The sequence below is a fragment of the Melospiza melodia genome, chromosome 10 (assembly GCF_035770615.1).
Source record: "Melospiza melodia melodia isolate bMelMel2 chromosome 10, bMelMel2.pri, whole genome shotgun sequence".
NCBI classification, from domain to species: domain Eukaryota; kingdom Metazoa; phylum Chordata; class Aves; order Passeriformes; family Passerellidae; genus Melospiza; species Melospiza melodia.
The window spans coordinates 30,512,784-30,528,284 of record NC_086203.1 but is presented as its reverse complement, the minus strand read 5'-3'; the positions used below and the strand labels follow the sequence as shown (position 1 = coordinate 30,528,284).

General features: G+C 51.8%; 1 protein-coding gene across 5 annotated transcripts in view; it reads right to left on the bottom strand.

The window, feature by feature from the left end:
* The window catches only part of GRM7 (glutamate metabotropic receptor 7), a 159,137-nt gene that overhangs the window by 77,435 nt on the left and 66,201 nt on the right, over positions 1-15,501 (bottom strand). For all 5 annotated transcript variants that reach the window (XR_010028865.1, XR_010028866.1, XM_063165058.1 and 2 more), the window contains exon 2: positions 14,675-14,891. Coding sequence is in view for 3 of the 5 variants with exons in the window: in XM_063165058.1 (XP_063021128.1) it covers positions 14,675-14,891 (217 nt within the window). In the remaining 2 variants the exon portion in view is untranslated. The remainder of the gene's footprint in view (positions 1-14,674; positions 14,892-15,501) is intronic.

Genomic DNA, 15,501 nt, shown 5'->3' with positions numbered 1-15,501 from the left:
GGCTGGGGCTGGAGGTGTGAGAAGGGAGGGGACACCTGGGGAGGTGGGAGAGGATGGGAGGTGACACCTGGGGAGGTGGGAGAGGATGGGAGGTGGCACCTGGGCATGTGGAGGTGTGCAGATGGGATGGATGGTGACACCTGGGGAGGTGGGAGAGGATGGGAGGTGACACCTGGGCATGTGGAGGTGTGCAGATGGGATGGATGGTGACACCTGGGGAGGTGGCACCTGGGGAGGAGCAGGGCTGAGGATAAAGGAGCAGGGAAGGAGGGTCAGGACCTGGGAAAATGCCCCTTCCACAAAGGCAGGGAGAGGGAAGGAGCTCTGCCCGCTGGTGTGAGAGCCCCATGGCACGGGGCAGCACAGCTCCCCAAATTCCTCCACTCCGCAAACACAGAAAATGCAAAACAACCCCAGCGAGCTGCTGGTTTCTGTCACCTGCAGAGTCCTTGGAACACACAATGGACATCACAAACCCAGCATTCATTAACCCTGGGAACACCACGGAGCCCCTGAGCCGCTCGTGTTTGAAATGCCCCAGAATGGGAACTGCCACCCACAAAAACCCAGGCTGGAGCCCCAGGGCTGCCCCAGACCCACCAAGGACGTGTGGGGCAGGCACTGGGTGTCCCTGGGGCCACCCCACAGCTGCAGCACCCCTGGGATGGCCAGAGCACAGCACAGCCCTGCACTCATGGAGAATCCTGATTTTCTGTTTTCAAAGACTGGAGGAGCCCTGCTCCCTCCCTCAGTCAAGATTTCAAATGTAAACTCGATTCCTCCAGCACTGGGAAGAGTCCTATTAAAGCTACAGCTACTTTGATGATAAATTTTAATTAGTGCTATCCACAAAATGCTAAAATAATCTGATGGAGGAGGCGAATTCCAGCTGAAACAGCAGAACATGTAAATCCTCTGCCTGATTTACAGATCTTGGAAGCAAATCTGGAGCAGTTCCCTCAGCCTCTCATGCAATATTTTTTATTTTTCCCCAGAAAAGTTGCATTGCCAAGGAGACATCTCTTTTTTGGGTAGATCCCTGTTAATTACTAGCACGGAACTTTCCTACTAATTGAGCAGCCAGCCAACACACCATCTTGGAGATGCACAGCTTGCTGCAGTCTGAGCTCCAGCACGGGAAAACCAAGGGATTCTTCTCCAAAAGGAAATCAAAGCATTTCAGCAATGGTTGAAAGAGAAACGGAAGCACTTTTTACCTACCAAAACATGGAGTTCAGGGTTGTGTGCTTCCCCTGCCACAGCTGAAGGCATCACTAACACCTAAAACAGAGCAGAGAGCTGCACTTGCACATTAAATGTCTAGAGGCAGGGGCAGAGACAGTGACAGCAGCTCCTCACAGAGCAGCAGGCACAGAAGCGGCCCCAGGAGCATCCCTGTTCCACCCAGACAGCGACACCTGGGGCAGGTGCTGGAGGAGGGAACAGAGCCCCGGGCACTCAGGGCTGAGCCCTCTCAGGGCCAGGGGCTGCTCTGCACAGAGAGAAGAGGAACAAAACCAAGGGGAGATTCAGGAGAGGGAGGGTCAAAGGAGAGAGAACATCTCCTTGAGCACAGCTCGTGCCATGCCTGCGGCCCCAGGGATGCTGAAACGCTGCCCTGGCAATGCCCTCACGCTGCTGGGGGATCAGCAACCCCTGAGCCAGCTCTGCCTTTGGGTGCGCTGAGAGTCACCCGGACAGCCAGAGCAGGGAGGGAGAGTCTGCTTCAAACCTGCAGGGGCACACAGGGAGGCACTGCTTATCCAGAGCAGCCTGGCAGTGCTGCTGAAACTGGGGAGGGACAGAGAGGAAACCAGAGAGGAAAACTAAACCAGAGAGGGAAAGATAACTAGAGAGAAAAACTAAACCAGAGAGAAAACCTGAACCAGAGAGGAAAACTGAACCAGAGAGGAAAACTGAACCAGAGAGGAAAAACTAACTAGAGAGTAAAACTAAACCAGAGTGGAAAAACTAGACCAGAGAGGAAAAACTAAACCAGAGAGGAGAAAATAGGCACACCTGCTTGGTGTTTCTGGTGGGCAGCTCCTCAGAGCTCTGACTCTTTCTCCTTCACACAGCAGCCAACTGACACCAGTTCCCTTCTCAACAGCACCCCACTCTTTATAGCATCTGCTTCTCACTGGGTACAGCTGTGGCCTGGTAAAGTCAGGTCTGTCCCTAATGTTTGATAATTGGCCCAGCTGCAGCTCCTTAGGGGTGAGATTATTTTCTTATGTTCTATTCCCCTACAATGAGTGGATGGATGGATGGATGGATGGATGGATGGATGGATGGATGGATGGATGGATGGATGGATGGATGGATGGATGGATGGATGGATGGATGGATGGATGGATGTCCAACAAAAGCACCTCCCAGCCCTACAAACCTTCAGGAGGAGCCTCCTGGAGCCCACCTGCACCTCTCTGTGCCAGGGGTTTGCTCCTTGTTGCCGTGCCTGACCTGGCTGCTACACAGTGTTTGCCATGCTCCTGCACCAGCAGAAATTATTTCCTTGGGAAAAAATGTAAAAGCTTTAAAATAGATTTTTAAAAAAGAGAGAAATCCATTAGAGTAAGTAAAAAGCAAACCCTTTTTAGGCTCCAGCTGGGAGCCTGACAAGTCCTGAATCACTTCCAATTTATCATGAGGTTGTCCAAGGTGAAAAGGTTGAACCTGGTGGCAGTCACTTCCACATTCTAGTGGCTGTGTCTGGATTTTTGCCTGCCAGCTGGAGCAGCAGTGCAGTGAAATTACCCAGCTTCTAACAGCTGGAAATGACTCCCAGGGTCAGCCCCTGCCCCTGGAGTGCTTGGATGGGTTCAGTCCCAGAGATTTTACTGCAGGTGCCACTTGTGCCTCCTATTTCAGGGAGGATTTCATCTTGGCTGCAGACAAAATTTCTCTCTGGCTCTCTCTCCCTTCATTTGACAGAAACAGAACTCAAACTTAAATAGCAAAACACCCATAATTTCATATCAAGGTTCTCCAATCACCTGAAAAGTGGTGGTTGGTGCAGCCAGCTCTAACCCTGTCTGGACAGAAGATGTGCTGGCAATAAAATTCAGAGCTCTCCTGTTTCCATGGCAAATTAGGATGAGCAACACAAAATCAGGAGAGAGAAATCCGGGGGGAGAACCCAACGTGATGGAGAAGGGAAGTGCACACAGTTTGGCTCGTTAAGGTGTGCACGGCACTAATTACACCTCTCAGTGGGGCAGGGAGGGGCTGCTGCTCCTCAGAGAGCGGGGACACCAACAGTGTCTCATGAGCTTGTAAATCATGGAATTACAGCTCCAAACTTCAGCACTTCCTGACCATTCCTGAACGGTTTCCATACTGCTCTAGCACCCACCCAAGCAGCCTCCGTTACCCACGAGCGGCCCCAGATGAGAGGAGCTGCTCTGCCTTCATCCCCTGTCCTCACCCCTGTGTCGCCATGATATTTTATGAAAAATCCCTTTTGCCAGTATTTTTCTCCTGAGAAGCCTCAGAGGAAAAGAAAAACAATGGTTATCTGCTGCTGTGGGATGCAACAGGTGCATCTGTGATTGGTCCATGTGGTTGTTTCTAATTAATGGCCAATCACAGGGAGCTGGCTCAGACTCTCAGAGTCACAAGCTTTTGTTATCATTCAATTCCTTTCTATTCCTTGCCAGCCTTCTGATGAAATAATTTCTTCTATTCCTTTAGTATAGTTCTAATATATCATTTTCTTTTAATATAATATATGTCATAAAATATAAAATAATAAATCAGCCTTCTGAAACATGGAGTCAGATTCTCATCTCTTCCCTCACCCTGGCACCCCTGCAAACACCTCCACACCCCTGCATCCCCAGCCCGTCCCTGCCTCCAGGGCTCCCTCAGCCCCATCACCCCTCCAGGCTCCTGAGTGCTCTCAGAAAAGGCAGAACATTTTCCAAAGGCTGCAGAGGTCTTCCAAGCCCAGCCATCGAGGAAAATGAAAGATAATTCACAAAAATCACACTGAATTTCCCGCAAATGACGGGCATTATGGCAGTTAGCCATTTTCATGCCACTTTCCCACATCTCTTTGTTTCAGGTGAATGGCAGCTGGGGTTTCAGCAGCCCCATTTGGGGGAGGGTGTGCAGGAGAGGTGAGGAAAGCACAGTGCTGAGCACTGGAACCCTCTGGGGATGGAACACACTCTGGGGACCCGTGATGCCCTCACTCAAAGCTCCTTGTATTTTCTGTTGATTTTTCTTTGGCAGTGTCACTTTTAATAACAGGTTCAGAAGCAGGCTGACCTACATAATCCCTCTGGTACAGAAGCACATGCTGCCTCCCACTATTTTTGGAGAACATAAATGGAAATGTCTGTGCCTTGCTTGGTCACCGTGTCCCTCCAGAGCTATAAAAACCAAATTGGAACAAACGTCCCAGGCTCGTCCAGCTCGCCAGGCAAACTCACAGACCTGTTCTTTTCTCAGCAGAAGGGCCCAGCAACGCAGAAGGGTCTGATTGTTTCACACCAAGGCAGAAATCCTGCTGCTCTACACTCAGATGGCACCGGGCAGCTGCAGAACGCAGAGCTGGCCTGGGACTGGAATTTCTGCCTCTCTCCTGCCCGTGGACACCAGCTTAGCAGAAGAACCCAGCATGGGGAGATAGGCTTGAAATTACCTTGGTGCATCTGCCATCCTTTCTCCCATTATTCTGTATCCTTTAACTGTCCTGAATCAACCCTGCCCAGACAGAACCCTTGTTTTCCTTTCTGGGATCTCATTCTCACTTGCCTGCACACAGCCCAGCCTGAAACCAGCAGGCCACAAATAAATCCCCGTGGGTGGTTTGGCTGAGTCACACCTGGTCTGAAAAGGTACAAAAGGGGCCAACACTGCCCCAGAACTCCCTTGGTCAAACTGGCGTTTCCCAGCTTCATCCTGCAGCATCCTCCATGGGGCAGGGACATCATCATCATCATCATCCTCCCCAGGGCCACAGGGCAGGGACATCATCATCATCATCATCATCCTCCCCAGGGACATCATCATCTGTCACTATAAAACACAAAGAACACAAGCTCACGCCGCTGTTCTCAAAGTAAAGAAAAAGGGAAGTTTATTTTCTGACTCCAGCATTTATAGATTTCCAAGAGTGCTAGCGGATTGGAGGGCGACAGTGCCACCTCTCCAATGACACTGGACACACCAACAGTCCATCAACTCTCTCCTCCTCCATAAAAGGATGCAAAACAATGAGTTTTTTACAGAAATCGTGTGAGAAAGTTCGCTACATGAATGTCAACATCAGAAGGCTTAAAAAATCTTATAAAATCAAAGCGACAATCATCCTCCCCAGGGCCATCATCCTCCTCCCCAGCCCCACAAGAACCATCCCTGTGCCCCAGCCCAACCCAGCCCTGCTCACCTCCATCCTCACCTGGGCACTCCCCCTCTCCCTTCAATGCCAGCACACTGAACATTTCCCTGCCAGTAATCTTGTTTATTCTAATAAAGAGCCACTGACTAAAACAAAATCCAGAGAATTGACTGTTGACTCACAACTGAAGAGAAATTCCCACAGGCAAATCTTTTTAGCATTCCAAGAGCATGAGTAATTCAATTAACACCAGCCAGAAGAAGATTATGTAAAGCTACCGAGTTATACATCTCTATATGTGCAGAATAAATAACAATTACATGTTAAGGAACACAGGTAAGAGCTGCGGTTTGCATTTTCCATTTCAAATACTGCTGGAAACATCTTTAGGGCCAGTTTGACTCCAGGAGGTGTTCACAACTTTTCAGACATATGTGAAAATAAAGTTTTAGAGGTGTGTGGTTTTAATTACCTTTTCTTTATTCAGATCATTACTGGATGCTGTTGTGGCAGAGCTGTCTCTGTCCATCAGTGACTGTGCATGTGCCAAACCACTCTCCACCCTTCCTTTTCTTTTCTAATTCAAAACCTCCCCAAATCTCATGAAAAGGAAAAAGCAGAGAAGCAAGGAAGTGGAAAGGAGCTTGTCTTGGGGATCACTCATGCAAGGAGAGAGCTCAGCATTGCCCTTGAAAGGCTTTGCAGACTTCACCAACCCAGAGCACAATTAAAGCACGAGCCTGAAAGTTCCCGTGCCAGAAAACAACTTGCTGTGTTTCCCTCGGGCTCCAAGGGCAGAGGCTGCTGAACCCCCCCGAGCAGTGAGGGAATCCCACCCACAGCCCCCTTGCAATCTGTGCAATGGAAGTGAACAGCCCTTGTGTGCCAGGAACAGCTCCCAGGCTCTGTTCTCTGGGATTGCAGCTTCCCTGAGTGTCACACACATCTTTCATGGAAAATCCTTTCCTTAGGATTTCTCCTGAGAAGCTGGGAGGCCTCAGGGACAAAATGCAAACAATGGTTATCTGCTGCTGTGGAATGCAACAGGTGCATCTGGGATTGGGCTCATGTGGTTGTTCCTAATTAATGGCCAGTCACAGTCAGCTGGCTCTGACTCTCTGTCCAACACACAAACCTTTGTTATCATTGCTTTCTACTGTATTCTTAGCCAGCCTTCTGATGAAACATTTTCTTCTATTCTTCTAGTGTAGTTTTAATGTAATATATATCATAAAATAATAAATCAGCCTTCTGGAACATGGAGTCAGATCCTCATGTCTTCCCCCACCCTCAGACCCCTGTGAACACCACCACACCTGAGCATCCCCAGGTGCTGCCAGAGCTGCTGCAGGCACAGGGAGCTGGGCTGGGCTGGGCTGGCACCTCGGGCTCTGCCCCTCCTCACCTGCCCCCTGCCCTTTGTCTGCCAGGGCCTGCTGCCTTTGCTGCACAGCAAATCACTGAGGGCACATTTCATTTCTTGGAGCTGATAATGAGTGCAGCCAGATATGGATCCTTTCATTTAAAAGTCTGCTTTGCAATTTAATCAGCCTCCACAGCAGCCTGAAAGCAATGTGGGATGGTTGTAATGGTGAATGAAGAATGGAAAAATTAGACAAGAATTAGATTAATGATTTTATCAGAACTACTGAGCTGCTGTCTGTAATCAAGTTTCAGTGCAATGTGCTCTCCGAACACGCTGCTGTCCCTGGGGAGCATCACACACCTCCAGCACAGCCTGGCTCTGTCCAGGGCTGGGCAATTCCAGCTCCTCTGCACACACTGGCAGGGGACAAGCACCACTGTGCAGCAATTCCCCCCTTCCTCCTCCTCCTCTTCAGCAACAACCCCAGAAATCAATGTTGTGACAAGACATCCACAGCCAGCCCGACCCCACAGGACCCACCTCCAACACCAGACCCCGTGGGGAAATTTGGGTTTGCACCCAGTGCCCTGCAAGGGCAAAGCAGGACTGGCACAGCAAAGGAAAAAGCCAGCAAACAGCTGAGGAGGCCCAGGCAGCCCCAAAACCATTGCAGGGGCTCCAGGCAGCCCAAATCCATTGTGGGGAGCCCCAAATCCATTGTGGGGAGCCCCAAATCCATTGTGGGGAGCCCGACACCCCCTGCCCTGGGGCAGCCCAGCCCCCAGCCCAGCCCCTGCCCTCCCAGCCCATTGCCAAGCCCAGAAGGCAGAGCTGAGCTGGGGGAGCATTTCCCCCCTGGATTTCCCCCCACGAGCAGCACAATCGCCGTGGCCTGGCTGGGTGGGACACAGCGAGAGCTGCTGGGGCTGGGATCAGTTCCTGCACGAGTGAGCAGAGCACAGGGCTGCACAGCAGCTCCCAGGCGTCCCCAGCCCTTGGTGGCTGCAGGAAATGCTGCACTCAGGGGCAGCTGCTGGCACACCTGCGCACATTCACCTGCTGAACTGAAAAGCAGCTCAGCACTAATGACATCCAAATGAGATCTCTGCCGTCTCTGATGTTTGTGATTCCCAGCTCCTTTCGGAGAGAAAGATGCTGTTAGAGTTTAATCAATAGCATTCTGCTCACAGAAAGGCTTCTGAAGCTGACAAAACTGCACAGGTTTGCTCTGAGACCTGCTCGAGCTGAGGAGCCAGAAAAAGAAAACGCTTTGCTTGTCATGCTGGGGAGGCTGCTGAGATTGCAGGGGAAAGCAGAGAGTGGCTGCAGACAGGGAGGGAGCTCAGTGCTGATGGGAGGCACGGATGGGGCTGGGGATGGGGACAGGCTGGGTGTGGGGGCAGAACTGGGACCAGGGACAGGCTGGGTTCCTGTGGAACCAGCTCTGGGACCAGGGACAGGGACAGGCTGGGTGTGGGGGCAGAACTGGGACCAGGGACAGGGACAGGCTGGGTGTGTGACTGGGGATGCAGAACTGGGCTCAGGAACCTCAGCAACCTCAGAGATCAATAAAAACCATCAGATCGATGCCACTGAAAGCCAGAGGGATGAGACTCCCAGGGCCACCCTGTCCCGCCTGGCTCAGACACCGAGGCCAGGACTGGCAGGGATCCCCCTGCCTGCACAGAGCCACCAGTGCTCAGGGCTCTGGCACAAAACCACGGGGCTCTGGTTCCCTGATCCAGGCTCAGGTGCTCAAACATGAGACTCCAAGTGGCATTTGCTTTGGACACTGAAACAGATATGAAAAAAGCCTTCCCAAGGCACAAAGGAGAACCTGGCAAAAGGCACAGGCTGCAAAAACAGAGGCCATTCCTTAAGCAGAGTCCCTGCTCTCCAGCAGTGATATACCAGCAGTATAATCTTAATTAGCCAATAAAAGTTTTTAGACAATCTGTCTAGACTTGCTTTAGCCTGGACATAAAATTGGCTTTAAAAGAAATACACAAACAGCAATGAAATGCCGGTGAAGAGCTGTCAGACAAAGCTCCCTGCTGCTCTACATCTGCACCCTGCTCTCCAACACGAGCATTTCAGTGAAATCCCTCGGGTTTTAAGCAGAAAGCTGCTGGGGTTGGGCTCAGAGCACCGTGAGCTCAGCCAGCCCCAGCCCCTGGGTGCTGCTGCAGCAGGAGCCCAGCTCTCTGGAGAGCCTGAGCAGCCCAGCCTGGCAGCCTGCAGGAAGGCAGGCCCTGGAAATGATGGTAAATGAGCAAACCCCTGTCCCGGGAGCACTGGGCTGGTCCCTGCCTGCTCCAGAGCAGCAGGACACCGAGGGACCCTGGGCAGAGCCAGCTGAGGAGCAATGAGGAGCAGGGCTCACACCAAACCTCTGGGAAGGCTGCTTTCCCTGCCCCACGAAACAGAGACCTGTGGCAGAATCCCTGCCTTATCTTCCAGAAGTTTTAAATTTTCACAATCAAATCAATTCTGCTCCTGAAATCAGGTTTTTTTGGGATTAAACCAATGTGATTTTCCAGCCCACTCACTCCCTTGCAAAGCTTCCTTACTCGTGGACATTTTTCCCAGTCATGGCTCAATCTCTGCAACCCCATCCACTGGTATCACCTTTGTTCTGCAGCTTTTCATCCTCCCTCTCCTCAGCCCCGTTCCTCCCTTGCTCTTTCCCCAGACTTGTTCCTCTTATTGTTCTCTAACCCCAAACTCTCCTTTCCCCTTCTCCTCCCCAGGATTCAAGGGCATCTTTTCCTCAAGCTCCCTAATGCCCAGTACCAAACTGTGTGTCCATTTCCTCCCCATCTCCCCTAATTCCCAGTAACAAACTGTGCCCCCATTTCCTCACAGCCCCCTGATGCCCAGTTGTTGGGAAGGATGAAAGTTTGACAAGAAAGTCTCACAGATACGTGTGCTTGGCAGAAAGATTTTTGAATGTAGCATCTGAAGACTATAAATGAAAGCAAGTTTTGCCCTAGAAGACAAGAATTGCTGAGCCAGTCTCACTGGATAACCAAGGAGGCAAAAGGTATTTTATGTTAGTTAGAAGGGGGTTTTATGGCTTAGAGCAAAGGATGAACCCACCCCAAACAAGAAGATGTTTTTACCAAGCAGAAAGAGAGCACAGGCAAACAAGGCAGCAAATGTGGCAAGGGGAAAAAAGGTTTCTGAATTTTCCACTGCAAGAAAACTGAAAACCAACTTCTAGCTCAAACTGTAATGTACTGACTTTTAGTGACTGGAGACCAGTAACATGAGTATGGTAATTACAGCAGTTATGATGGGCTATAGGTAATAGTTAAAGTATAGATTGGTTCTGCTGTATGAAGATGCTCAGCAAAGAGAAGTATCTAATGCAGCGTAACCAAAAGAAAAGGCTAGAATGCAATGTAACCAAAAGAAAAGTATAGAATGCATTGTAACCAAACCCAAAGGGTCTCCAGGGCTGCCTGCAGCTAGAGCTGACAGGTGTAGACACAGCTCTGAACCCACAACCCTGGAAATCCACACCAGGAACTGATCCCCCATGATGGCAAAAGGTAAGGAAATACCTCTATCACCAGGCACCAAGGACTGGATGTGGTTAAAGGGAAGGAAATGCCTCTAACTCTAGGCACTAATGGCTGGATTTGGTTTTAAGGTAAGGAAATACCTCTATCACCAGGCACCAAGGACTGGATGTGGTTTTAACTCGAGCTCTTTACCAGTGCGCCTGTGTTTGGTGCCGACTCAGCCTGTGCAGTCCCAGAGAGAGGGATGTGGGCAAAGGGAGCTGGGATTCATCCCCCTGTGCTGGCAGGGGGCAGAGCAGCCCCTCAGGAGCCCTGGCAGGCCCAGGAGGGAACAGCCCTGCAGCCACAGGGTTTGGGGATGTGAAACCACCGCAGCACCCAGGCAGGCACAGGAGGAGCTCTGGGCTCCAGGCAGCCCCTCAGGGGGCTCAGCCCCTCCTCTGCACTGCCCACAGGTCCCAAAGAGCTCTGAGCACTCCCAGGGACAGGTTTTGCTCTCCTGCTCTCAGAAACTCCTCCAGGCTCTCACTGCAACCCCAGCACTCCTGAGGATCAAGGCCAGGGCATCTCCTCCCAGCCCAGCACAATTAACAGGAAACCTCATTAACCCTGCCAGGCTGGGCACAGAAGTGCAGCCACTACAAACTCAGACAGCCATCCTTCCCGGCTGCTGGTTCTGAAATGCCAAAACATTTGTTATGTGACAACAGGAGGGAGAACAATAGATTTCATAATGTTGTTATTTAACATCAGTGCACACTGAAAGGACACGTGCCTGAGTGCTTGGGAAAAGTGGGAAGAAAAATGGAAAACACTTGAAGTGCTTGGATATAAATGACTCGATTTTCTGAGCGCTTTATCCATTTGTTTTTGTGCATTTGATCCAGAAAGCAGGATCCCAGGAGAGTGAGGAAAGGCTACTCCCATCACAGCCGAGTGACTGAGCACAGCCAAGGACAGGGGAACACACTGAGCCCCAGGAGGGGTCTGCAAACCTCCCCAAAGCCCCCCCTGTGCACCTCACACCCACCAACACCCGGGCTCTGTGACCCTGCAAGGAGCCCAGAGCTCAGCCAGAGCTGGGCTCTGCTGAGGCCGCCCCAAAGCCGAGCTCAGAGCTGGGTGAGCCTGACTGGTGTGCCTGGGGGCTGCAGGGGGAGAGCTGAGCCCAGCCTGGCGCTCTGGGGCAGCACCAGCAGCTCAGCCCCGCATCCAACAGCTCATCAAATCCTCACTGCTCCTCCTCATCCTCCAACAGCTCAGCCCCACATCCAACAGCTCATCAAATCCTCACTGCTCCTCCTCATCCTCACTGCTCTGCCCTGGGCAGCACCAACTGCTCAGCCCAACACCCAACAGCTCATCAAATCCTCACTGCTCCTCCTCATCCTCCAACTGCTCAGCCCAACACCCAACAGCTCATCAAATCCTCACTGCTCCTCCTCATCCTCACTGCTCTGTCCTGGGCAGCACCAGCAGCTCAGCCCAACATCCAACAGTTCATCCCACCCTCCCTGCTCCTCCTCATCCTCCCCAGCTCTCCCCATCCCGTCCCATGCCCTCCCATCCCAGCACAGCAGGACAAGGAGGGACACTCATCCTGCAGCCCAGCAGGGCAGAGCAGCAGAACCCACTGAGCTGTGCCAATGGGCCGTTTGGGGAGAGCAGAGCGTTCATAAACGCACTCCAGATCTTTCATTTATCTGTTAGGAGGCATTCAAGTGGTCTTTTGCTAACGACTTCAATATATATATTTCTTGCAGATAGCAATTAACCTTCTGGTACAGATTAATCTTTAAAAAAAAAAATCAAAGATGAATTAATCTTTGAAATTCAAGTATTCAGTAGTTTCATTAATAATCTGAAATTGTCCTTTAGATTTCCCATAATTAGACCATTCCCCTAATTTATTAATCCCACAGACTGCAGAGCATGTTTCAAATCTTCATCTCCTGCCACAATGACATATTCAAACTCGCTTGAAGTGCTCATAATAAAAGTCACTTTGTGAAGAATTATTAACTCAGAGGATCAAGCAAAGTCTTTATGTGCCAAAGCATATTTGAAAACTGAGCAGGGGAAGCACTTTCCACTGATCCTCAGATTTCCCACGATCCCAGCTGATCAGACACGGGTTTGGATGAAACTCTGTGTTCAGGATAATTAACCTGCTACAGACTGCAGGCAGAGCCAGGGGATGTGCTGGTGCCTATGGAGCAGAGCTGCCCTTGTGCCAAGGGACAGGGCCTGGGGATGGCAGAGAGCTCTGGCACGGCTCAGCTTTGGGCTGGGCTCTGGTCTGCCTGCTGCTAAGGGAGCACAGGGAGAGCCAGGAGGGACTGTGCTGCCATCCCTGCACATCCCTGCCCATCCCTGACCCCGGGTGTCACACACATCTTTTATGGAAAAGCCTTTCCTTAGGATCTTTCCTCCTGAGAAGCTGAGAGGCCTCAGGAACAAAATGCAAACATTGATTATCTGCTGCTGTGGGATGCAACAGGTGCATCTGGGATTGGTCTGATGTGCTTGTTTCTAATTAATGGCCAATCACAGTCAGCTGGCTTGGACAGAGCCCGAGCCACAAGCCTTTGTTATCATTCTTTCCTTTTCTATTCTTAGCCAGCCTTCTGGTGAAACCTTTTCTTCTATTCTTTTAGTATAGTTTTAATGTAATATATATCATAAAATAATAAATCAGCCTTCTGAAACATGGAGTCAGACCCTCATCTCTTCCCTCATCCTTGGACCCCTGTGAACACCGTCACACCCAGGTGCCATTCCCAGCCCATCCCTGCCCCAGGTGCCATTCCCAGCCCTTTCCTGGCCCTTCCCAGGGCTGGTGCCTGTCACTGTCACTGTCACTGCCCCAGGCAGTCCCTGCCAGGCTGCCCAGCCCACCCTGTTCAGAGTTTTCATCAATACCCACCCTGAGGCTCCCCGGGGGCACCCGAGGCCCCAGGAATTAAAGCCTGTCAGAGCTTCCCCTGAGCTGTGAGAGCATGGCACAGGGAGCTGAGCAGCAGCCAGGGATCAGATTATCCCATCTCGGCTCTGAGGAGGAGCTTTAGGAGCATCCCCGTCAGAGCCTTCATCCCCAGCATCACCTCCATCCCCTGCACACACAGAGCTGAGGGGAGCAGCCTCTGCAGGCTCTGCTCTGTCTCAGGGGCTCAGTTTGGTGTTGGCTGCATGGGCAGCTCATGGAACAAATGTCATTCTGCACCAGGTCCAGGAAATGGGACCCTGCTCTGCAGCCAGAGCCTGCCCTCCACACAGGGAACACATTTTGGGCATGGGATTGCAACAGTGGATATTTGCAAATAAAGCCAATTTTAAATTCCAATGAGCACTGGCATTTGTCACTTCCTGCTGTATTAAATCCAAACCCATTTGCTTTAATACCGCATAAATATGCATTTGTAGGAACAGAAGAATTTATGCAAATGTGGGTTCCTTCCGTGACACCAGCATAAGGAAACAATTCCAGCTCCCCCTGTCCCAGGCCCCTTCCTTTCAGCCCAGTGACTTTCCCTGCCTGTTCCCTGGCGGGTGCTGCCAGCAGGGATCCATCAGGTTGGGGCTGTTGGGGACAGTTTGGGGGCTGTCCCTGCAGACAGAGCCAGCGCTGTGGGACCAGCCTGGGCACAGCAGCTCCTGCCCTGCCCGGGCATTGAGCTGGGCACCGAGCTGCTCTCATTGCGGCAGTGCCAGGCGGGGACACCTGTGAGCCCCACTTGGGGAGCACAGCAGAGCCTGCCCTGCCCCTGCTGATGGCTCTGCCTGCAGAGCCTGTGGAGACACCTTTGCATTGACCACCAGCAATGAATCCCATCCTCTGCTGTTTCTCCTCCCCAGCACAGGGACCAGCTCCAAACACTGCAGCCCCCAAACCCTCGTGAGTCTGGGTTGCCAACCAGCTCTGGCATGTCCCATGGGCCTGGGGGCTCCACGCCCCACACAGCAGCCCCTGGGCCTCCAGGGGAAGGTTCTGAGCTCCCTGCACTGAGCTGGGCAGGGCAATGCCGAAGCAAACCCAAGCTCAGACCAGGCTGGCATGGAGAGCTGGCACCCACGGTGGCACCAGCCAGGCTGGAAGCGGCTCACAGCACAGCTCACAGCCTGGGGAGACACACAGAGGAGCTCAGCCTTTGCAAAGCTGCCCTGTGCCCATGCCCACACCAGGACAGCTGAGCAGGGCAGCAGCAGGAGCTGGGCACAACTCAGGGTTTCTGAATGCCCCAGAAATGACTGAAAGCCACTGAGGGCTCCCACTGTCTGACCCTCCACGAGCAGCTTAGGAACGACAACACCCAGGAGCCGTGGCAGAGCATTGCAGAGAGCCGAGCAGCTTTAGGAGCAAAGATGAGCTCTGGGAACACAGGATGACATTGAGCACAACACAACACGCATGGCTTGCTGAGCAGCACGGCCTACCTGCCTCTCTGGAAATTTGCATGAAGGACTCCACTCCTTTTTCTCCATAATTCCCTTCAGATGCCACAGTGGACACATAATTCCATCCCAAAGCTTTCACAATGTCCACCATTGCTTGTGCTTGGAAGGAATCTGGAGGAACCACCCGTGAGAAGAAATCATAGCGCCTGTCATCGCTCAACTCGGGGGCAGTTGAGGCATAACTGATTTGTGGGATCTGTAGAAAAAAACAATTTCTGATAAATACACACATTCACAGACTCATGGCACTTCTTGCAGCAGCAGCTAGAGCTCCTGGCTTCAGCTGAGCTTTGGCTTTGCTGTGTTCTGCACCACATTCCCCTACAAGGTACAGGGACGGGAACAGTCCTTCACTGGCTCCAGTTACCCAGAAAAACTGGGAACCAGCTGCTCCCAGTTGGCCAAATAAATCTCCCAGTTACCCCAATAAAACTGGGAACCAGCTGCTCCCAGATAAAGGTCCCAGTTGCCCAGAAAAACTGGGAACCAACAGCTCCCAGTTACCCCAATAAAACTGGGAACCAACTGCTCCCAGTTACCCAGAAAAACTCGGAACCAACTGCTCCCAGTTACCCAGATAAAGCTGGGAACCAGCTGCTGCCAGTTTATTTATCACCCTATGGGTATTCACCAGCACTGCACAGTATTTATCACCCACAGGTATTCACCAGCTCCTGCCTCCTCAGAAAATCAAACACTGTACTGCCCCAGGCTCTGCACTGCAAGGGCTCAGCACCTCTGGCTCACAGAGAGCAGGGCAAGGGGAGAGCAAGGGCTGCTTTCTGCAACCAGCAGGAAAGTCAGGC